Consider the following 24,390-nt stretch of genomic DNA (forward strand, 5'->3'; position numbering starts at 1 on the left):
GGTATCATGAACCCAACCCCAAAAAGCGTTCTCTGTAAATTGTTTTCCCCTTGAGGGCAGATACAGGCTTAACTACCTTGTGACCACAAAGCCTGGTAAAATGCCCTGTGACGATAGGCCTCAGTCAGCTCTCCCTTACTACCTGATCTCAGCTCTCGGACCTCCTTCAACCCCACCAAATCCAAATGCCTACAACACACGGCTATGACAACCATCCTCCCATGGCCGGCTGCCCATCACCTAGGACACAGCTAAAAACCCTCTCAAGGCCCTCCACGAGCTGGCCCCAACCTCCCTTTTGGGTTTATCTTGCATTATAACCAGAGGAGGCCACTTACCCTTCCCTGCTAACTTGGCATCACTTGGGTCCATGCCCTTCTCTCAAGCCCCACTGGTCCCCGGCATCCCTTTGAGTTCTTACCTCAACCAGGAACACCCTCCCCTACCTGCCTGACCCCTCCTGAACCTGTGCAAGTCAGCCCACCACTTGCTGGGTTGGATGCCCCTCTTCCCAGCCCCACAATGCTACCAAAATGGCCAGTCCCATCTTCTTCCCCTAACCCATACGTTTTTGGGGGCAAAGACCTGTCTTGTTTACCACTGGCCCCAAACCTGTGGCACCTCCCTGGACATACTGCAGGTGTCCAAATCCCTGATGAAGGAAGGAAAGGGCAGACAGTCACCAAACTCTCTCATGCCTCACTGTACCCTCCCATCCCCCACCACTCAGCTTCTTCCTTCAGAGCTTAGCTCATCAACACAGCCTTCTCCACCTCCCCCAGCAGTCTCCTTCCAGCTGGCCTGACCCGAGCCCACATCACTGTTGGGTCTGTCAGCCTCGGCCATGTCTGAGCGGGCCAGCAGAGGTGCCCAGACAGAATGGGCGGGTGCAGATGCCCCGAGCCCAAGCCCTGCCTGCCACGAGGTCCTGTCCAGGAATAAGGCTGGGGAAGGCAGCCTTGTTCTCTGCTCCTCCTGGTGGATTGCAGCAAGTGGGTAATGAGGCAGGGGAATTCTACCACCAGGTTGAGAGCCCAACCCCCTGGGGCCTCCCAGGTTGTGCCACGTTGCCCCGCCAACCACTGAAACCCTCAGGCTTCTGAGCTAGAGCCAGTACCATGCTGCCTTCTTGCTGGTCCTTTCTCAAAGTCCCCAGGGATGGATGAGTGAACAACAACACAAAGAACCACAAGGAAACAGAGCCACGCACCAGGCCTTGTCCATAATTATTACTATAATGATTTACAAAAAAAGTTTTCAGGCAACTGTGTTAAATTATTGTACACATCTGGGAGAGGGAAGTAGGGGTCCTGGCCACAGGGTCAATGAAAACCTCCTTCATGGGAGAGGTGGGAAAAGGAAATGTGCCCCCCTTACTCCCTCTAGGTCTGACTCCAGATTAAGTGGCTTCCTCTCAACAAATGGAAGACCGTTAACCCTTTCCTATCCCGGGTACTAAGGTAAAGGAGAGGGAGCAGTGTCAATGAAGTGCTTTGAAGGGAGACCGCAATAAACTGTGGCCACCCGGACCCAGTGATCCTCTGCCCTGGCTCAAAGGGTCTGTACCTGGGCCAGACTCTCGGCTGGGGATGGAAGACTGCCCAGTCCTCAGCCTACACCAAGGCATCCACCTAGGAAGACAGGAGGACTGAATGCGATAGGGTAAGGGATGCCTAGGTGTGGCACAGGAAGCGGTGACGCACCAGTGGGGAGCCGCTGGCCACCCCTCCACCCACGCCTCAAGGCTAGCTACGCAGGCATCCAGGCACTCTGGCTCTGGGAGGGATCCTGGCCTTGGAGCCTAGGGAAGCAGCCCCAAGGGTCAGAACAAGACCCTGCCAGGGGAGACCCCTGGAACAATCCAAAGCTGGGCTCCTCAATTCCTAAGTTCCAGCTCATGACTCCATCCATGCAGCTAAATGTTACTCTGTGTGTGTGTGCGCAGGTTTGTGTGCGTGTGTGTGTGTGCGTGCGCAGGGGAGGGCTGCAGGGAAGCATGGCTGCCCCATCTGCCCAGGGTTCAGGGCATGCAGGGGACTCTAGGCCTAGGATGTGAGCCCAGACCAGAAAGGGGTAAGGGCTCTGACTCCCCTCTGCTCCCACTCTCGCACCACGCTACACCTCTTCGGGCACTAGAAGGTTTTACGATGAATAGCACGGGAGCCATCCTCTTCATACTCCTTTTTGGATACCCACATCTTCTTAAAAGTATCGAGCGAGGCCAGGATGGAGCCGCTGTGAGAAGGGAGGGATAGACTCTTGTGGACCCAAGCGTTCGGCCATCGGCCATTTCTGGGCACTCAGAGCTCCATCTCCTCTACCTGGGAGGGAAATCCACCCACTTCCACCTGGCCTGGGCCAATGGTCTCCTCCCAGGCCCTCCCCGTGAGCCCCGCCTCACCCGATCCACGTGGAGTACAGCCGCTCCTGAGGGGCCGAGATCTAGAGGGAACAAGCAGCAATGTAACTGTCCACCCCACACGGCAGCCCCCACCCCAGCCTTGGGAACCTTTCCCTCAGGGCCCGAGGCCAGGTAGCAAGTGCATCAGCTGGGAGCAGTGGGAGCGGCCGGACACGGAGGAGGCGGCCGAGCTGAGCTGGGAGTGAGAGGATGTCGAGGGGGCATTTGCCCTTTCCTCCCCCACAGTCAAGGTTGCCCAGCACCCCCATGCCCCACGGAGCTCCCTGTAACCTCACCTTGATTTTGACATCCTTTGGGGCAAGCTTCTTCACTTCACTTAGCAATCGGTCACCGAAGCCTGTGAACACAAGGCTGGCTGAGCCCAGAGCCCGTATCTGAACCCCCTTACCACTAGCAGCCCCATCTCTACCCTCTGGTGTCCCCAGCTGCTGCCAGCCTTCTTTTACTAGTTCTTTCCAGGATCAAGAAGGGGGGCGAGCCACCCCAAGGGCAGGAAAGAGCACCATGCCTGAGGTGGGCCCAGCTTCCTCAGAGAGGCAGCGTGAGAGGGAACCCCGAGTCACACACCTCGGTCTGGCTCCTGCACTCTTCCATCCAAAGCAAAGTCACAGGTAAATGGCAAATCAGGGGAAAATACCTACCATTTCTGCCCATCACAGAGGCAAAGATCACATGCAGTGCTGGGAGGGCCCTGGGGGACTCACTTTGGCGGTATCTACCAGATAACAAGAACCTATGCCCACCCTCTGACTCAGCAAGTCTCCTGGGATTTCCCCTTTAGGGATATTCTTACTGTGTGAGGTTATCCGATGCAGCACCTCTCTGATTAGAGATGGCTGCAACAACCTCGCATCCATTCAGTGAAATACCACATGGCCGTATGAAAGAGCTCACATGGATGGGGAAAGACCTTCCAGATATGGGGCTACATGACAAATACACGGTGTGCAGCGTGGGGAGCGTGTTATGAGGGTGTAAAAGCGGGAGCAAGGGGCAACGCACTTTTGCTTTCACCTGCACAGTGCTGCTGAGCGCACAGCTGAGGAACCCGTACCTGCCAGGGGAGGGGGCGGGGCGACCAAGACAGTGGGGAAAAGGAGACGTCATCTCACACATTTCAGATCTTACGTGAACTTATCACCTACTTACAAAGTCAGTAAAATTTAATTTTAAGCCTTTCTCTTAAAAAAATAAATGCTGAGTACCAAAAAGCCAATAGAAAATGGGCCACGTCCTAGGCTCCAGGGAGGGGGTTGTGGTCTAAGTCCTGATGGTACCTTAGTCTTGATCGCCACCTCCCAAATGGGGCTACCTTTGAAAAGCGTGGAGCCACCCGAAAGCACGATGTTGGCAAACAGCGTCCGGCGAAGGTCCATGTCGGACTTGTGGATGGCGAAGGCCAGCACCTCGTGGAGCCCCTCACTCTCATCACCTACCAGGTCTGGCTGGAACAGCAGCTCAGGGGCCCGGAACCGCGCTGGCCCCACCTTTGGAACACAAGATTGAGGGGGCCTCTTCTTCCTCCAGATACCAGCATCACCGCCACCCCCCCAGTGCCAGGCCGGGCAACTTACGTCGAGCATGCTGCCATCTGGCAAGGTGTACTGCACCTTCTCCGTCTCCAGAGCCTCGTCCTTCTGTGGGTTGATGGAGAGGTAGCAGGCTCGCTGCGGTAGGCAGGGACACAACGCTCAGAAGGCTGCAACCGGGAAACCCACACCCGGGGCTCAACCTCACGCCTTGGTGCCGCCATGTCCCGTTGCCGCACCCAGCCTGCCTCCACACCCTCCTGCCGTCTGTCACCTCTTTGATGGTCCGGACAACCTCAAACTCGGCTGAGGTGTGAAAGTCAACTCCTTCCTTGCGCAGCAGTAGCCGGAGGTAGCGGGAGATGTCACGGCCAGCAATGTCCACGCGCATGATGGAGTGCGGCATGGCAAAGCCCTCGTAGATGGGGACAGCATGAGTGACCCCGTCCCCCGAGTCTAAAACCACTCCCGTCGTGCGTCCTGTTGCATACCTGTCACCAGGTCAGCATCCCTTCATCTCAGCCACTGAGGCACAGGGCCCTCCTCACCCCTGGAAGGGACCCTGGGACATGTGCATTATCGGGTCTGAAAAAGGGACCTGAGGAACTCCCCAAAGGAACAGTTACCAGGGGGCTGTTTCTATGGGGAAGTGAGACACGAGCAGGAGGACGGCCGCAGGGAGGACGGGGACCCAGGAGACCCCCAGGGCTTGGGGAGCACTCACAGGCTGAGCACGGCCTGCATGGAGATAAACAGGGCTGGCACATTGAAGGTCTCAAAGAACACCTCTGCTGCCTTCTCCCGGTTCTTACTCGGGTTGAGTGGAGCCTCCGTTAGGAGAACAGGATGCTACAAGAGATGGCAGGGTTTAGGCATGCGCAGACAACGTGCTAGGTCCTAGAAGGATCTTCCCAGCCGGCCAACCCCCCGCTGCGAGCACAGGCCACTGCAGTCTGCCGTCCTGCCCGAGGGCAACAGCGCACTGTCTGTCAGCAGTTCCCCTTCCAAAGATCCCGCTTTCTCTGGAGAACTCGACTTGGCAGCCACCGACTGTGCGGACCCGCATCCACGCCACGAAGAGGCAGCAGGCACTAATAAAATGCAGAGGAAGTGGGGCAGCACAACCAGGAAGGAAAGAGCAGCGAGACGGCAGAGCGAGGGCAGAGCGGGGAATTTGGGGCCGCCTGTCACACCTCCTCGGAGAAAGTCTGCAGCTGGTCCTTGGAGTAGACGTACTGCCAGATGCGCTCCATGTCGTTCCAGTCCCGCACCACGCCGTGCTCCATGGGGTAGCGGATGGCCAGCAGCCCCCGGTGCTCCTGCGGGGTAAGGTGGGAAGGTCAGCCGGAGCGCCGGGCCCCTCTCCAGCAACCGCTTTCCGCCTTCCTGGAAGCCGCCCCTTCATCTGCCCTGAATAGAACCACCACTGCTTCCTGGGTGTCCCCAAGCCTGGTGGCAGGTCCTACACTCAGCACAGGCTCCTCTGTCCAGCAGCAGCTTCTCAGGCCCTCAGGGCCCAGTCAGCTTCAACTGGCAGGGGACAGCGAGGGTGGTGACGTGCTCCCTCCCATGCTAGTCCTCCCCTTCCTCCCTTGGCTGTGCTTCGGGGGCTTCTCTACTTGCCGCCAACACATTCTCCCCTCTTCTCCCCTCACACTGCCCAGTTTCCTTCCCCACCACTCTGCGGTGACTGCTCCCGAGCCAGGAGCTGCCTTGTGGCCCATCCCACGCTGTTCTCTCCTGTGGTCACCTGTTGCTCACCGCTCCTTCCAGCTTTTCAGCCACTGCTCACACGTCCTGCATGGACCTGCACTTCAGTGGCCCCCCAGAGCGTGCCCCCTTTCACCAAACACCACCGGACCCCTCTCACCCACAGCCATGGCTCCTACCGGCCCCACCTCCTGAGAGGCCCGCATCTCTGCACCCCTGGCTCAGGCCCCCTCCCACTGTGTCCCCCAGGTGCCTAAACTGCACTTGCTGCTGCCCTCCTACACCTCCGCTCCTCCCCCCGGGGCCTCCTCTGGCCGTGCAGCACTTAGACAAGCCACCCCACCTGGCGTGTAAGAGGTGGCCCCACGACACTCATTTCTATCAGTCATCAAGTCTGAGGGATCCAGACTCTTAAGTCATTTTTTAATCAACTCTCCTCTGTAGCTTCCAAATCACTCTATAAGACAGGGCCTGAAGTAGTCTGTTCCCCCATACAGGAACCCTCGTGCCATCTCAGGGCGTTTCCGAGCTGGAGCCTTGAGAGCCCAGGAAGATACCAGACAGATGGCTCCAGAAAATAGATTCCCTCTCGGGAGGTATAGCTCTGACCACGAGCCCATGTTCCCGGGACTATGAAGACCCCAAGCCCAGGCAAAGGCAGGCCCCACAGGTGTTACCTCTGCTTTTGGTCCAATGAAGAGGTCCCCCTCCAGGGCTCCAGCCATCACTCGCATGTGCTTAGGGCGCCCGACACTGCAAGGACAGGTCGAGTCAGCAAGGTGGGTGGGGGGCATGGGTGAGCCCACGTCCAGGAAAACCAGTCTAACTCTGTGGTCAAAGGGTAACTGCTCCAAAGCATCTGGACGTGGCCACGTGGCAAAGGCCAGAACCCAGGCCTAGGGGATATGAGCCTACAGAGCAGGCCTCGGCAGGATGGCATGCTCAGGGTCAGAAGAAAAGGTATCCTTTCCATTTGCCACCCTCCCTCCCAGAGAAGGCAGAGAGCTCTGGAATCTCGGGCCCTTCATGGTCCAGCCCTGGCAGAGGGTCAGCTTCTGTAGCCACAATGACTCAGCCCACGCTCTTGATTTCAGGAGGGCAGGGCTGCCGCCACTGTCTACAGACCAAGGTCCCAAAGTTGGGTCATGGCTCCCTTGTGCACCCCTCTCTCATTCATTTGATCCTGCCCCTGCCCACTGCCAGGGCTTTCAGAATACAGATTCAGTTCTTGGACGACTGGACGACCTACCATTCCAAAATTTGCCCCAAGTTCCCTGCACATCAATAGGAACTTTTAATTGTACCGAAGTGGGGTTCAGAAAAGAAAGCTGAAGCCCTACTGAGTGCTTGGTGCTCCAAGCTGGCCCTGTCCCCAGACCAGGCCTGGGGTTCTTGGTATAGCCAGCCACTTTGGGACCCCCCAATGCCCCTGCTTAGGCCAATCCCTCTAAAACCTCCAGGATTTGAGAAGAAGCACCACCTAGGAAAAACTTCCCGATGGGCTACAGTAGCTGAAGGAGCACTCCAGGTTTATTTCGTGCTTTCCCCCCTCTTACCCCTGCTGTCACTGGCTCTATTCAGGGAAACACTCCCCTTGACCGAAACCCATTATTTTCTAGAGTTGGAAAATAAACAAGCTCTGAAAGAAACATTTCCTGGGAGGAAAGGATGGCTGTGCATTAATGCTCCACTCTTTCTCCTCTAGGTTTAGGTTTTGCTCCCAGAGCTGTCTCCCTTCCATTCTTGCTGCTGCTATGACACCCTGTTCCCAACAGAATGCTGGTGGCTTCTCCTTCCTCCCTGGCTCAAGGGGGGACCAAAATGAGACTTCAAAGGAGGAAGCCCACAGCACTTGTCTTGTCCTTCCAGAGCCGGTAACAGCATTAGCCTCACAAGTCGGGTGTTTTCCCTTATAGGTGGGGGGCAAGAGTTGGCTTCAAAGAGAGCTGTGACAGAGAGCCAGTGTTCTTCTAGGAATCCAACAAAAAGGTTAGGGCTGCTGCCTGAGCAACACTTACTAGTTTGGGAAACAGTATTTGGGAATCTGGTCTCCTGCAAAGCCAGCCTTGATCACACCCGAACCCTGCAAGGAAAAACAATGTTTAGCTCCTGACATACACCTCCAGATGAAGGCAGTGCCCTGCAGTAGAGAGAACTGGGCTCCATCATGGCAGCCCGCGGAGGAAGTCTGAGATCCTGCCAAGAGGGCAAGATCATTTACAAGGACACCAGGGATTCACAACTAGGGGGTGATTTTACACCCCTCCTCCCAAATTTGACAATGTCTGGAGACTGGGGAGGGGAGAGCAGGGGGAGAGGGCTACTGGCACCTAGGGGGTAGATGCCAGGGATCCTACCAAATATCCTACAATACACAGGCCAGCCCCTCACACACCAAGAATTATCTAGAACTATCTATCTATGTCAATATTGTGGAGATTGAGAAAACATGAAGTACATCCTCCTCTGCACACTCTAGGGTCAGTTCCAGGCAGGAAGAATCCATAGCAGCATAAGCTACTCCCCAAAGTCAGCTAGAAGCAACCTCCAAGCATAGTTTTTTTTTTTCAATAGCCCCTGGCCACCCCCACCTCCCATCCCAGCAGACATTGACCTCATACAGGACCCACCCGGGGAAGATCACTGTGTACACAGTGACAACTGGCACCTCTCTTCAAGTGGCTTCTCCAAAGACTACAGGTAAAGAACTTGGTCCCGCCACTGCTCCAGCATGGAAACTAGACTTAGGATCTTAAAGGGAACCTGATCTAGAAACCTCCCACTAATGAAGGAATCAGCCTCTCAACCTCACTTCCCCCAGATCACCGTCACAACCTTTTGGTGCAGTGCAGAAATAAACATCCTCTCGTTAGAGAGGAGGGGCTGGAAGCCCACGGGGACCAGGAAGGTTATCCTCTGAACTCCTAAGCCTGTTGGTTAGCCTAAGTGAATGATCTGCCCACCAAGAAAGAAGTGTCCTAGTCCTTCCTGTAGCCTGTTGGAGAGGACCTCCGAGCCCAGTTCTCGCCTTCTTATTAAACATCCCCTGCTGTGATTCTAGGAGCCCACGTGGATACTCCGAGGGGAAAAAAAAAAAAAAAAAGCCATTCAGGATTACATGGGGGTCATGTGGGAGGGAGACACATCCCAGAAAGAGGAGTGAGTCATAATCAAAAACTCCAAGGCACACACAGCTCAGGCAGGTACCCAGCTAGGGGCAGATCTATAGATCTCCTGCCCTTCATTTTCCTCCCATGGCCCGGAAAGTTCTGAGGTCAGAAATCCTCAGAGGCCAGCTGAAAATATGCTGAGCCTCAGTGCTGAAGGACAAGGCCACAAGGAAACCAGGCAACTTTTCTCTGAAGCTTCCAAACCATTATCCGAACTCTCCCCACTGTCCTGCTAGCTGTGGAATTTCTGCTCAGCTCCGGCAAGGAGTACTTCAGGAGAGGGTCAAAGTAGCCAAGTGGCCAACCAGGTGATGCTGGATATGTGGTTGGCAGACGAGTCAAAGAGCCCAGTAGGGCCTGTCCACTCTGGGCATCCTGCTAAGAGTTGCAGCCTCTTGGGAAGTGCTGTTGTAGAGGTCACCAAGCGAATTCTCTCTGAAAGATCAGACCAGCACTGTGCAAAAGGACAAATGCTATCTCTCCTCTTCCACGAGGAGGGGCACCCAGAGCCCGAGAAGGGGGTAAAGGGGCTGGGGCCGAAACCTAACCAGTGACCCCCCTTCCAACCAAGAAGTGCTCAGAGTGCATCCCCAGGCCTGACACACGGGTGCATGGCTGGGCCGTCGGGCTGTCACTCCAGCACTCCGGATGCTGATCAAGTGTCGCCAGACAGATGGATCCCCTGCCTCTCCAGTACGCCCCCGCCGGGCTCGGGGTCGGGGGTGGGGGGGCGCTTCGGGCAGGAGCTCCGCTGCACCGGTGGAGGGGCTGGCCCCAAGGCCCGGGCGACAGAGCCAGCTGAGCAGGAGAGCCCTAGGCGGACGTGGCGGGCGGGCAGTGCATGGAGGACTAGTGGAGACTGGCGGGGGTCCCTCCCGGCGCCGCCGCGTGCGCCCCCGGGGGCAGGGCGCCCGTCCTCCCCCCCGACTGCCGGGCCTCACGTTGTCGATGACCACGGGCTGGTTGGCGATAATGTCGTAGGACTCCATGGCCCGGCCGGGCCGGCCCTGCCCAGCGGGGGGCTGCAGGAGCGACCGGCGGGCGTGCGGACCTAGAGCGCGGCCGCTCTAGACACGGTGCCGCGCCCCTCCCATCCCGCGCGCGCAGCCTACGCTAGCCCCGCGGGCCTTGCTGGAGAGCGCCCCCCCCCCGCCCCGGCCAATCACCGCTCCCACTCGTGCGGATTGACGGCGGGCGCCCCGGGCCTGCTGCGGGCAAAGGGGCGGGGCCTCCGGGTGCTGACCAGCCAATTGAGGCCTCCCGGAAGTATTGCAGGAGCGCTTCCAAGGTAGGCTGCGCAGTGTTTTGGGGGGGCGGGGGTGACGTCATGGCTCGGCTCTTAAAGGGGACCCGGGCAGAGTCTAGGGGGTCCTGAGACTCACCTGTCCTGGAAGACTTCGTTCCCGAGCGGCAGCACCTGCGACCACGCTACTTCGTGAGCTCGTAATCCCCGAGGAGGCCGGGGCTGGGTATTTTACCCAAAGCATTTCTTTACCGAGCCCTGGGGAGAATCCTTTTCCGTGTAAAAATTACAGTTCTGTGGTAACTTGGTAGCTGGCTTTAATCGAACACATGCTATGTGTTTGCGGAGCACTTCTACCCATTTTGCATAGATTATATATATATATATATTTTAAAGATTTTATTTATTCATTTATTTGAGAGAGTGAGAGCACATGAGAGGGGGGAAGGTCACAGGGAGAAGCAGACTCCCCGCCGAGCAGGGAGCCCGATGCGGGACTCGATCCTGGGACTCGATCCTGGGACTCCAGGATCATGACCTGAGCCGAAGGCAGTCGCTCAACCAACTGAGCCACCCAGGCGCCCCACAGATTATATTAAATCCTTGCAATAACTGTCAGGTAGCTGTATTCTTATTCCCATTTCGCAGATGTGGGGATCGAGGGGCCTCGCAACTCTGTAGCTAGTCCGGGGCTATCCAGCTAGAACAGCTGAGGTCAGCATGCCCGCAGCCTCCAGCCCCACGGGGGTCTGTTGCCTCAAGGGTGCAAGGGATCGAGTCCTAAATTCATTTACCAAACTGAGCCATGGTTATTTGCTTCTACTTACACCTTTCCCACTAAACTGTGAGATTAAATTTGGTAAAAGTGAAGCACAACATTATACAGAGAAGTGCAGAAATCACATTTCAATGAATTATTACAATGTGGGCACACTTGTATAACCATAACTGAGTTTAAGAAACAGAGCATGAGCAGCACCCCAGAAGCTACCCGCTCCTCTCAGTCGCTGCCCGGCTCCTCCTCCGAGGTGACTGCTTTCCTGAATTAACACCAAAGGTTAGTTTTGCCTATTTAGGAACTTTATGCAAATGGAATAATAAGTATGCATTCATAAAATGGGCCAGTGTGCAACCATTAAAAATAATGAAGTTTTATATAATCTCATATGAAGCACATCAGGACATAGGGCTAAGTCAAAGCAAAGAAAGCCAGACACAGTGTTCAAAATGTTATATGTGTGAGAGTCTCCAAAGAGTATATGAGGCAACTTCAGGGCTCACATGGGAAAGGGACCACTGGTAAATGTGGGTGAATGAAGGGAGAATTCTTTTTTTTACAATATACTTTTTTTTTTTTTTTGCTATTGAATTGTTTATAACTTGTTCATGTATATATATTTTTCCCCTCATTTTTTTTATTGTGGCAGAATACACACAACATAAAATTTACCATCTTAACCATTTTTTTTTCCATCTTAACCATTTTTAAGTGTACAGTTGAGTGGTATTAAATACATTCGTAATGCGCAACCATTACCATCATCCATCCCCAGAACTCTTTTCATCTTGTAAAACTGCAACTTTGTACTTATTAAACAGTAACTCCCCATTCCCTCTCCCCTCAGGCCAGGGCAACCACGGTTCTACTTTGTTTCTATGCATTTAGATACCTCGTAGTTACCCTTTTGTGACTAGCTTATTCTACTTGGCATATCCTCAAGGTTCATCCATGTTGTAGCATGTGACAGGATTTCCTTTCTTTTTAAGGCTGAATAACATTCTATTGTATGAATATACCACATTTTGCTTATTCATTCATCTCTTGAGGGACCTTGGGTTGCTTCCACATCTTAGCTACTGGGAATAACACTACCTAATGAACATGGGTGTATAAATGCCTCTTTGAAGCCCTGTTTTCAATTCTTTGGCATATATAGCCACATATAGGGTTGCTGGATCATATGGTAGTTCTATTTTTAATTTTTTGAGGAACGGCCATGCTGTTTTCCATAGCAGCTGCACAATTTTACATTCCAAACAACAGCCCAAGAGGGTTCCAGTTTCTCCACATTCTCATCAACACTTGTTATTTTCTGGTTTTGGTTTTGTTTTTGTTTTTAGTAGCCAACATAATGGGTATATGGTGGTATCTCATCATCGTTTTGATTTGCATTGCTTTAATGATTTGTGAGGTTGAGCATTTTTCATGTGCTTATTGGCCATTTGTATATCTTCTTTGGGACAATGTCTATTCAAATATTTTGTCCATTTCTGAATTGATTATTTGTTGTTGAGTTTTAGGAGCTCTCTACACATTCTGGATATTACTCCTTTATCAGATATTTGCAAATATTTCCCCTATTCTGTGGATTGCCTTTTTACTCTGTTAATAGTGTCTTCTGATGCACAAATTTTTTGCATTTTCAGGAAGCCTAATTTGTCTATTTTTGTTGTTGTTGCCTGTGTCTTTGGTTTCATATCTGAGAAATCATCACCAAATCCAATGTCCTGAAGCTTTTGTCCTGTTTTATTTAAAAAAAATTTTTTTAAGATTATTTATTTATTTATTTTAGAGAGAGAGAGAGCATGCACACGTGCCGGGGAGGGGCAGAGGGAGAGGGACAAGCAGACTCCCTGCTGAGGAGAGCCGCATGGAGGGCTGGATCCCAGGACCCTGAGATCATGACCTGAGTCGAAGTCAGACGCTTAACCAACTGAGCCACCCTGGCAACCCCTTGCCCTGTTTTATTTTAAGGATTTTATAGTTTTAGTTCTTATATTTAGGACTTTGACCCATTTTGGGTTTTTTGTATATAATGTTGGGTAAGGGTCCAACTTTATTCTTTTGCATGTGGATATCCAGTTTCCCAGCACCTTTTGTTGAAAAGACTGTCCTTTCCCCATTGAATGGTTTTGGCATTTGTCAAAATCGTTTGACCACATATGTGAGGGCATATTTCTGGGCTCTCTGTTCTAGTTCATTGGTCTGTATGTCTGCCTTTCAGATATATTACTTTTTAAATGAAATAAAAAAACTGAAGTGGAAAAGTATCTGCATGACAAACAGCCAAGCATTTATGAAAGAAGTGCTAGGGTTCTGCTTGCGAAGAAACTCCATGAACCCTGGGCAGCAGGGGCAACAGTGCTGGGGGAGGAGTGGCTGAAAAGGGCCCCCAAAGTACATGTTATTGAAGGCTATTGAGCGAACCTGGCTACAGAGGCAGGAGGGCAGGCTCATCAATTATCCTCTAAGACAACCATGAAGAGGAGGAGCTCAGAAACCTTACTTTGGAGGGAGAAAGGGACAAAGAGAAAGAAAAACTGGGAGGGGCAGGAGAGAGTGATAAGGTGAGAGAATCCCCCAAACCTGCAAGGCCAGCCACTCCTTCCTTGCTCCTTCTAGCTTCTCTCAGCATCTCCCCCATTTCTTTTTTTTTAATTTTAATTTTATTTTTTTAATTTTTAAAAATATTTTATTTATTCATTTGACAGAGAAAGACAGCGAGAGAGGGAACACAAGCAGGGGGAGTGGGAGAGGGAGAAGCAGGCTTCCCACGGAACAGGGAGCCCGACGTGGGGCTCGATCCCAGGACCCTGGGATCATGACCTGAGCCCCTGGGATCATGACCTGAGCAGAAGGCAGACGCTTAACGACTGAGCCACCCAGGCGCCCCTCCCCCATTTCTTATCTGGATGGCTCCCTAGCTCTTAGAGTCCTTTGATCTTCTCAATTTCAGTAACTATTCCTTATACCCACGTTACCAATAAAGACAAAAGTTACCAATGCAGGTCAGTTCTTAGCATGCCTGGAAGAACCATCCGATAGGGTCTTTGGGGATTTCCCCGAGAGACAGACCCCAAAAGAAAGACAGAGAGGATGGAATGCTCTGCCTGATGCTACCTCCTCATTCTTTCTACTACAGATACCCAGCTGTGGCCACCAATGATTTGAGAAAAATTAGTGACCAAGCAAAACTATTAAGGAAATACTGTCAACTAAATTAACTGAAAATTGGATGAGTTCTTGCTGTAGCCTGAGTGCTTCCCCTTTGATTTCTGTTGGATTTCCTTTTAAGATCTTATCTTATTATTTCCTTGGGCACTTAGGATGGAAGATTGGGGTGAACTGAAGAGTCAGATGCCTGGGTGTAATTTGCTATCTTCAAATCAGAACCCTATCATTCTGTTTCATTTTTGTGTATCTCACAGGTGAAAACATAGGGTCACCTTGTTATACATTGCATTTTCTTACGCTCTGTGAAATAGAAATGACATACAGTAAACTGCATATATATAAATAGTACAGTTTGGTGAATTTTGACATATGAATACACTGTGAAACCATTTTCCCCAATCAGGATAATGAAGATATACATTGCCCTGCAGTACATCATGCACCTTGGTAAGCCCTTCCTTTCCTCCCCCTTTCGCCCCTTTATCCTTGACAAGCACTAGCCAGGACTTTCTGTACTATAGATTAGTTGTCATTTTCTAGAATTCTCTATTGTATATGATTACATGGTTATACATAATACAGTATTTATATATTTAAATATATAGAATAAATTGTAATATAGTGGGATTTTAAATTGTATGTAAATGGACTACATAAATGGACTCATCTGTATGTATCTTTTGTTGTCTGACTTCTTTCACTCAGCATATGTATTTTGAGATTGCTTCATGTTATTGCATGTAACATGTGTTACTTTTGTTTAGTAATTTTATCTTATTTTATTTTTTAAATTTTATCTTATTTTATTTTATTTATTTTTATTTTTTTAAAGATTTTATTTATTTATTTGACAGAGAGAGAGATAGTGAGAGCAGGAACACAGCAGGGGGAGTGGGAGAGGGAGAAGCAGGCTTCCCACAGAGCAGGGAGCCCGATGCGGGGCTCCATCCCAGGACCCTGGGATCATGACCTGAGCCGAAGGCAGATAGATGCTTAACGACTGAGCCACCCAGGCGCCCCATAAATTTTATCTTATTTTAAAAAAATATTTTATTTTATTTATTTGACAGAGAGGGAGAGAAAAGGAGAGAGCACAAGCAGAGGGAGTGGCAGGCAGACGGAGAGGGAGAAGCAGGCCTCCCGCGGAGCAGGGAGCCCGCTGTGGGGCTTGATCCCAAGACCTGGGATCATGACCTGAGCCAGGCAGACTCTGAGATCACAACCTGAGCTGAAGGCAGATGCTTAACTGACTGAGCCACTCAGGCACCCCCACATAATGTCTTCTGATCCATAAGCATAGTATGTCTCTCTCCGTATTAGGTCTTTAAAATGTTCTGATTATTATCATTAATTGATAAAGCATACTCTTTAATCCCCATCACCTATTTCACCCATCCCCCAACCCACCTCTCGTCTGGTAATCATCAGTTTGTTCTCTATAGTTAAGAGTCTGATTCTTGGTTTCTCCCTCTTTCTCTTTCTTAACCTTTGCTCATTTTTTGTTTGTTTCTTAAATTCCATATAAGTGAAATCATATGGTATTCGTCTTTCTCTGACTGGCTTATTTCTGTTAGCATTATAGTCTCTTGCTCTATCCATGTTGTTGCAAATGGCAAGATTTCAGTCTTTTCTTATGGCATGTATCTATCATCTATCTATCTATCTATCTATCTATCTATCTATCTATCTATCTCACATCTTCTTTATCCATTCATCTGTTGATGGACACTTGGGCTGCTTCCATAATTTGGCTATTGTAAATAATTCTGCAATAAACACAGGGGTGCATGTATCCCTTTGAATTAGTGTTTTTGTATTTTGGGGGTAAATACCCAGTAGTGTGATTCCTGGATAATAGGATAGTTCTATTTTTAACTTTCTGAGGAACTTCCATACTGTTTTCCACAGTGGCAGCACAAGTTTGCACAAGTGTTCCTATTTTTCCACATCCTCACCAACGCTTTGTTGTTTTTTAAATTTAATTAATTAATTACTTTTTAATTTTTTAATTTATATTTTTATTTTTTTGTTGTTCTTTGATATTATTATTTTAAGAATTTTTATACTCTTATACTCTTATACTCTTTCATCAAGTTTATTGCTAAATGTTTTATATTTCTGATGCTATTATCAATAGTATTTTTTAAATTTCAATTTCTAATTGTTTAATGTCAGTAGATAGAAATACAATTGATTTTTAAAAATAGATTTTATTTTTCAGAGCAATTTTAGGTTTATAGAAAAATGATGCAGAAAGTAACAGTTCCCATATACCTCCACCCCTTCCCCTCTTTCCCCTATTATTTTTTTAAAGATTTATTTATTTGAGAGAGAAAGAGTGCGTGTGCCCATGCACGAGTGGGGGGAGGGACAGATGGAGAGAACCTTCAAGCAGACTCCCTGCTAATCAGGGAGACTGACTCAACTTGAGGTTAAATCCCACGAGCCATGAGATCATGACCTGAGCCAAAATCACTAGAAGGACACTTAACCAACTGAGCCATCCAGGCGCCCCTTTCCCTATTATTAACATCTTGTTTTAGTGTGGTACATTTGTTATAATTTATGAACCAATATTGATACATTATTATTAACTAAGGTCTGTAGCTTATACTAGGGTTCACTGTTTTGTACATCCTGTGGGTTTTGATAAATACATAATGTCATATAATCACCATTACTGTATCATACAGAATAGTTTTATGGCCCTAAAAAATCACCTGTGTTCCACCTATTCATTCCTCCCTCCTCCTGAATCCCTGGCAACCTGATCTTTTTACTGTTTGGTTTTGCCTTTTACAGATAATGTCATATAGTTGGAACCATAGAGCATGTAGCCTTTTCAGACTGGCTTCTCTCACTTAGTGTTAGGCATTTAAGTTTCCTCTATGTGTTTCTGTGGCTTGATAGCTTATTTCTTCTTATTGCTAAATGACATTCCATTGTTTCAATGTACCACAGTTTGTTTATCCATTCATCTATTGAAGGGTATTTTAGTTGCTTTCAATTTTTGGCAATTATGAACAAAGCTGGTGTAAACATTCATATGCAGCTTTTTGTGTAAATGTGATTTCAACTCATTTGGGTAAATACCTAGGAGTGTGATTGGTGGATGGTGAACCTATGCTTTTTTTGTTAAAAACCACCAAACTTCATTCCAAAGTGGCTGTACTATTTTTTTTAAAAGATTTTATTTATTTATTTGAGAGGGAGAATGAGAGAGAGAGAGAGCATGAGGGGGGGAGGGTCAGAGGGAGAAGCAGACTCCCCGCCGAGCAGGGAGCCCGATGCGGGACTCGATCCCGGGACTCCAGGATCACGACCTGAGCCGAAGGCAGTCGCTTAACCGACTGAGCCATCCAGGCGCCCCTATTTTTTTTTTTAAAGATTTTATTTATTTGAGAGAGAGAGAGCACAAGCGGGGGGAGCGGCAGGCAGAGCGAGAAGCAGGCTCCCTGCTGAGCAAGCAGCTGATGTGGGGCTCGATCCGAGGACCCTGGGATCATGACCTGAGCCAAAGGCAGACGCTTAACCTACTGAGCCACCCAGGTGTCCTGTGGCTGTACTATTTTACATTCCCACCAGTAATGAATGAGAATTCCTGTTGCTGCACATACTCACCAGCATTTGTTGTCAGTGTTTTGGACTTTAGCTGTTTTAATAGCTGTATATGGCATCTCATTACTGTTTTAATTTGCAATTCCCTAATGACACATGATGTTGAGCATCTTTTCACATGCTTATTTGCTACTTGTATATCTTCTTGGTGAGGTGTTTGTTCAGATCTTTTGCCCATTTTTAATTTTTTTTTTTAGTTTTAAGAATTCTTTGTATATTTTAATTAATTAATTAATTTTTAAAGATTTATTTATTTATTATTTTAGAGAGACAGTGAGCAGGGGGAGGGGCAGAGAGAGAGGGAGAGAATCCTGAAGCAGACTTCCCACTGAGCATAGAGCCCAACACGGGGCTCAATCCCAGGACCCCAAGATCATGACCTGAGCCGAAATCCAGAGTTGGCTGCCTAACCGACTGACCCACCCAGGCACCCCTATTTATTTATTTTTTAAGTAGGCTCCATGCCCAGTGTGGGGCCCAAGATGGGGCCCAAACTCACCACTCCAAGATCAAGACCTGAGCTGAGATCAAGAGTCAGATGCTTAACCCACTGAGACATCCAGGTGTCCCAAGAATTCTTTGTATATTGTAGATACAAGCCCTTTATTACATATGTGTTTCAAAAATATCTTCTCCTAGTCTGTGGCTTGTCTTTCCATTCTGTTAATACAATTGATTTTTCAATATTGACCTTGTATCCTGCCACCTTATTGAACTCATTTTTTCTTAGGATTTCTTAGAATTTTCTACGTAGATGATCAAGTCAACTGAGAATAAAGACAGTTCTACTTCTTCCTTTCTCTTTTTTTTTTAAGAGGGGGGAGGGGCAGAGGGAGAGAGAGATTTTTTTTTTTTTTTGAGAGAGAGAATATTAAGCGGACTCCACACCCAGCCTGGAGCCCCATGTGGGGCTCTATGTCACTACCCTGAGATCATGACCTGAGCTGAAATCAAGCTAATGCCTAACCAATTGAGCCACCCAGGTGCCCCTCCTTCTTCCCTTCTAATTCATATGCCTTTCATTTCTCTTTATTGCCTTATTGCATGGGTAGACCTTTAGAACAATGTTGAATGAAAGGGGTGAGAATGACATTTTTGCACTGATCCCGAGATTAGGGAGAAAGCATTTTGCTATGATATATGTTACTGTAGATTTTTTATAGATGCCCTTTATCAAACTGAGAAAGTTCCCTTTATTTTACATCAATGGGAGTTTTATCCTAAATGGATGGTAGATTTTGTCAAGTACTTTTTCTGCATCTAATGTGATGATCATATGATTTTTCTATTAATGTGATGAATTACAGTTATCTATTTTTGAATGTTCAAGCAGCCTTGCATTCTTGGAATAAGCCGCACTTAGTTGTGGTATGTTAGTCTTTAAAAAATAATGTTGGATTCAATTTGCTAAAATTTTGTTAAGAATTCTTACATCTTTGGGGCGCCTGCGTGGTTCAGTTGGTTAAGTGTCTGCCTTTGGCTCAGGTCATAATCCCAGGGTCCCAGGATTGAGCCCCACATCGGGCTCCCTGCTCAGTGGGGAGTCTACTTCTCCTTCCTCTGCCCCTTCCCCTGCTTGTGCTCTCTCTCTCTCAAATAAATAAATACAATCTTTAGAAAAAAAGAATTCTTGCATCTTTTATGAAAGATATTGGCCTATAGTTTTCTTTTATTATAATATCTTTGTCTGGTTTGGTATTAGGATAATGCTGGTCTCATAGAATGAGTTAGGAAGTATTTCTTCAGTTTCAACTTTTCAGAAGAGTTTGTATAGAGTTGATGATGTTTATTCCTTAAATATTGGTAGCGTTAACCAGTGAAGCCATCTGGACTTTGAGTTTTCTTTGTGGGAAAGTTTGTACCCACAAATTCAGTTTCTTTAACATAGAGCTTTTTTTTTTTCTTTTTTTCTTTTTTTAAAGGTCTTATTTATTTATATGACAGAGAGAGACAGTGAGAGAGGGAACACAAGCAGGGGGAGTGGGAGAGGGAGAAGCAGGCCTCCCGCTGAGCAGGGAGCCCAGTGTGGGGCTCAATCCCAGGACCCTGAGATCATGACCCGAGCTGAAGGCAGTCGCTCAACCGACTGAGCCACCCAGGTGTCCCGAGCTTTTTCTTTTTTAAAAAGAAAAACAATTTCTTTTTTGTAGAGCTATTTAGGTTATTTTTTTTCTTGAACAAGTTCTGTTTATATCTTTTAAGGAATCTGTGCATTTTATCTGACTTGTAGAATCTATTGACAAAAAGTTGTTCATTACGTAATGTCATTTTCCTTTTAACATCTGTAGTATCTGTAGTGATGTCTACTCTCACATTCCTGATATTGGTAATGGATGTCTTCTCTCTTTTTCCCTCATCCGTCTGGCTAGAGCTTTATCTATTTTACTGATTTTCTCAAAGAACCAGTTTTTGGTTTCATTGATTTTTTTTTATTATGTTATGTTAATCACCATACATTACATCATTAGTTTTTGATGTAGTGTTCCATGATTCATTGTTTGCGTATAGCACCCAGTGCTCCATTCAATATGTGCTCTCTTTAATACCCATCACCAGGCTAACCCATCCCCCCACCCCCCTCCCCTCTAGAACCCTCAGTTTGTTTCTCAGAGCCCATAGTCTCTCATGGTTCATCTCCCCCTCTGATTTCCGCCCCCCCTTCACTTTTCCCTTCCTACTATCTTCTTCTTTTTTTTTTTTTTAACATATAATATATTATTTGTTTCAGAGGTACAGGTCTGTGATTCATCAGTCTTACACAATTCACAGTGCTCACCATAGCACATCTCCTCCCCAATGTCTATCACCCAGCCACCCCATCCCTCCCACCCCCCACCACTCCAGCAACCCTCAGTTTGTTTCATTGACTTTTTTCAGTGGTTTTTACATTATTAAAAGATAACAAAAGGGCACCTGGGTGGCTCAGTCAGTTAAGCTTCTGCCTTCAGCTCTGGTCATGATCTTGGGGTCCTAGGATTGAGCCCCACCCATATCGGACTCCCTGCTCAGCAGGGAGTCTGCTTCTCCATCTCCCTCTCCCTCTGCTCCTCCCCCCTGCTCATGCTCTCTCTGTCTCTCAAATAAATAAATAAATAAATCTTCAAAAAAAAAGGTAACAACAACAACAAACAAAGAAGAATATGTGACAGAGACATATGTGGTCTCTGAAGCCTAAAATATTTTCTATTTGGCTTTTTATAGAAAAAGTTTATTGACTCCTGCTCTCGACCTGGATGACTGCATAATTATAGATGTTTTCCCTTCATGCCTAGATACTCAACAAATCTGCCTGGAAATAAGAGAAATGAGGCAGAAAAAGGCTAATGATCACTTAAATGTAAGTGCCATAGGGTGCACTTAGGTTGCAAAGCAGCCTGAATTCTGTTCCTCTGGTGATGTGAGCAGATGGGAGGGAAGGGAAGGGGTAAATGGGAGAGGAGGTGGTAAGTATTCTGGGAATAGGACTCACTAGGATTCAGTAGTGGCCTGAAGAATGTTAAGGGGACTTACCTGGCCTCTTATTTCATCAGCAGCAAAATGAAGGTGATGCTGGTGTAGTCCCCACAGGGGCAATGGAGGTGGGGAAGGTGGGCAGACTTGGGGATGTGTGGGAAAATCGAACAGAGAGGATTTGTTCATGGACTGGATGTGTGGTGAGAGAGAAAGGAGTCTAGGATGAACCCTGGATTTTGGCCTGAGTGCGTGGAAGGATGGAGTTGTTGCTGAGATGGGGAGAGTAACAGGAGTGAGCAGTGAGGATCAAGAGTTAGGTGGTTGTGCCTCTTGAGTTTGAAGTTAGCCTATTTTTTCCATTGCCTTGGTTTCTACTAACCCTCAGCACTGTGTGACGTCTCTCTGGTAAAAGGCCCCCAGTGGACTTCATTTCCACCTCACACCTAGCCCACACTCAGCCCTTTCCAAGGTTTTGCTCCACTGATGTTTCACCCATCTCTTTTCTCATGTCTTTTCCTCCCCTGGGTATTTTTTTCCCAGCTACCAGGACACATTTTTGGTATTTCCACACATAGGGTAGGTTTACTCTTTCTGCAGGAGATTTTAGACCATCTTGGGCTGCTGTGTTTTCTCACAACAAGGGCAAGTGGCAGAAGTGAGGGAGTCAGTGCCTGCAGTTAGTGTTTATTTTTCTATTTACTGATAATTTGAAGTTGGACATTTTCTGTCTTTTGGGTATGCTGAGGGTGTGAGTCTTGTGTTGTTTTATATGTTGCTTTTGTTGTTCTATTTTTTGTTTTTGTGAAGATATTTTAGAGAAGTAGGTTTTATGGGGCTGCCATTACCTAATGTTATGGGTTGAATTGTATCCCCCTTCCTAAATTTATATGTTGATGCCCTCACGCACAGTACCTCAGAATGTGGCTCTATTTGGCCTGTCTTTACAGAGGCAATCAAGTTACAGTGAAGTTCTTAGGGTGGGTCCCAAGCCCGTATGACTTGTATCCTCATAAGAAGAGGAAATATGGACACAGATACACATGGAGGAAAGATAATGTGAAGATGTACGGAGAAGACAATCATTTATAAGCCAAGAAGAGAGGCCTTAGTAAGAACCAACCCGGCTGACACCTTGATCTTGGACTTCTAGCCTCCAGAACTATAAAATAATAGATTTCTATTATTTAAGCACGCCTCCCCTTATTTTGTGGTGCTTTTTTATGGCAGTCCCAGTAAGCTAAGATGCCTGAGTCACTCAGAATTCTAATATATAACTTTTTGTGTAACTTTTTGTCCCCTAAAGGTCTCTTCAGTCCCCGACTGCATACAGTGCATGAGCCTAAGGGCTAAAGGCAGGGCTGGCTACATAATTTGTGGGATTCAGTGCAAAATAAAAATGTGGGGAAGAATGTACAGTTAAATATGCTATAATATAAAGATTTTACCTTTAAAAATAGTTATGTTTATAAAACATAATAGGGGAAACAGTGATACACATGTGACAACATCAACTTTTGTATATATTTTCAGAGTTATAATCATATATATATGTATTTTAGATTTCATTTACTTATTTGAGAGAGAGAGTGAGAGAGAGAGAGAGCATGAGTGGGGGTTAGGGAGAGGGAGAAGCAGACTCCCCACTGAGCAGGGAGCCTGAGGCGGGGCTCCATCCCAGGACCCTGGGATCATGACCTGAGCTGCAGACGCTTAACCGACTGAGCCTCCCAGGTGCCCCAGAGTTATAATCATATATAATACAATAAATAACAATACTTTCCTAATGCAATATCTTGATTTAGTGTAAGATTTTTCTGACTACCCTAGCTACTTCCAATTCACTTAAGCTGATACGTGTGTGTATGTGTATAATTTTTAAGTAATCTCCACATCCAACATGGGGCTCAAACTCACAACCCCAAGATCAAGAGTCACATACTCCACCGACTGAGCCAGCCAGGTGCCCCTCACTTAAGTTGATTTAGTTGATTTTTCTGTCATGCACAACTTAAGAGTCCTGGTTAATATCCTACCATCTTCAGGCTGCAGCGCACACAGGACGGAGGAGGGTACTGCAGAGCCGAAGGGGTGGGTGGAAAGCCTGTTTCCTCAGGGTGGCCAGTGGCCCCTTCTCGTCCCTCTCCACAGACACCGGGCCCTGCCCCCTCCCCCTGTAGAACTGCCCTCCATCTTGCTTCCTGGTGTGACTTCACAGACCTTCTGGTTCCGCAGTATCCTGGAGCTCGAGGCCGTTATGGCTGAAGGATTTCAGGAGAGATACAGACTATGGCAAAGAAGAGAGGAGCAGAGACCCTCTTCTTTGTTCTCTTCCTGGACTGTTGGCAAGGTACAGAGCTCTACCCTCTCAAAGGTCCTGTCACAAGTGTAGTGTGGCAGATACCCAAGTAAGAGACTCCCTGTGAACCTAAATCGGGAGGGAAATGGTGTTCTCCTCCCGCAGGTGGAATGGTGAATGCAGGATTTCTCCCCACCTCTACCTTCCTTACCTCCCTGAATCCACCGCAGGGACTTCTTGCTCGGAAGCGGGTAACTTTAACATTTTTCCTGACTGAAGCTTTCTCAGAGGACCTCTGTAGGAGGGTAGCCCACAGGCACACTGAGCTTTTTGTTACAAAATTTTTCAAACACATACAAAAGTAGAAAGAGTAGTATGAACCTCTATGCACTAATTAGGCCAATCTTGTTTCATCTATCCCCTCATACACACACACACACACACACATACACATTTTAAATAACAGCTTTGTTGAGATATAATTCACATAACATAAAATTCACCCTTTTAAGTATATAATTCAGTGGTTTTTAGTATATTCACAGAGTTGTGAATCAGCACTGCTTAATTTAATTTAATTTAATTTTTTAAAGATTTTATTTATTCATTTGTCAGAGAGAGAGAGAGCACAAGCAGGGGGAGCGGCGGGCAGAAGGAGAAGCAGACTCCCCGCTGAGCAAGGAGCCCGATGCGGGGCTCCATCCCAGGACCCCGGGATCATGACCTGAGCTGAAGGCAGATGCTCAACTGACTGAACCACCCAGGCGCCCCAACACTGCTTAATTTTAGAACATTTTCATCACTCCATAAAGCACTATCACACTCACCAGCTGTCACGCCCCATTCCCTCTTTCCCACAGTCCCTGGCAACCACTAATGTACTGACTGCTCTCCGGAGTTGTCTCTTCTGGATATTTCCCATGGAATCATACAACGTGTGATCTTTTGTGACTGGCTTCTTCTTTTTTTTTTTTTTTAAAGATTTTATTTATTT

The 24,390-nt window shown here is 47.8% G+C and overlaps 1 protein-coding gene and 1 long non-coding RNA gene across 2 annotated transcripts; one reads left to right on the forward strand and one right to left on the reverse strand.

The window, feature by feature from the left end:
* Positions 1-1,215: 1,215 nt before the first annotated feature.
* On the reverse strand, positions 1,216-10,026 carry ACTR1B (actin related protein 1B). The gene is made up of 11 exons (XM_021701160.2): positions 9,773-10,026; positions 7,680-7,744; positions 6,339-6,414; positions 5,145-5,270; positions 4,676-4,800; positions 4,226-4,442; positions 3,997-4,089; positions 3,735-3,909; positions 2,698-2,759; positions 2,402-2,442; positions 1,216-2,235 (listed from the first exon to the last, which is right to left on the reverse strand). Exons 1-11 carry the CDS (start codon positions 9,818-9,820, stop codon positions 2,133-2,135), a joined length of 1,131 nt encoding a protein of 376 aa, XP_021556835.1. The 5' UTR covers positions 9,821-10,026; the 3' UTR covers positions 1,216-2,132.
* A 1,080-nt stretch (positions 10,027-11,106) lies between these two features.
* On the forward strand, positions 11,107-20,951 carry LOC110590496. Its single transcript, XR_002480957.1, has 3 exons — positions 11,107-11,131; positions 14,433-14,476; positions 20,849-20,951. It is a non-coding gene; the product is annotated as an uncharacterized LOC110590496 (long non-coding RNA).
* Positions 20,952-24,390: the final 3,439 nt, after the last annotated feature.

This window comes from Neomonachus schauinslandi, chromosome 10 (genome assembly GCF_002201575.2).
Source record: "Neomonachus schauinslandi chromosome 10, ASM220157v2, whole genome shotgun sequence".
NCBI classification, from domain to species: domain Eukaryota; kingdom Metazoa; phylum Chordata; class Mammalia; order Carnivora; family Phocidae; genus Neomonachus; species Neomonachus schauinslandi.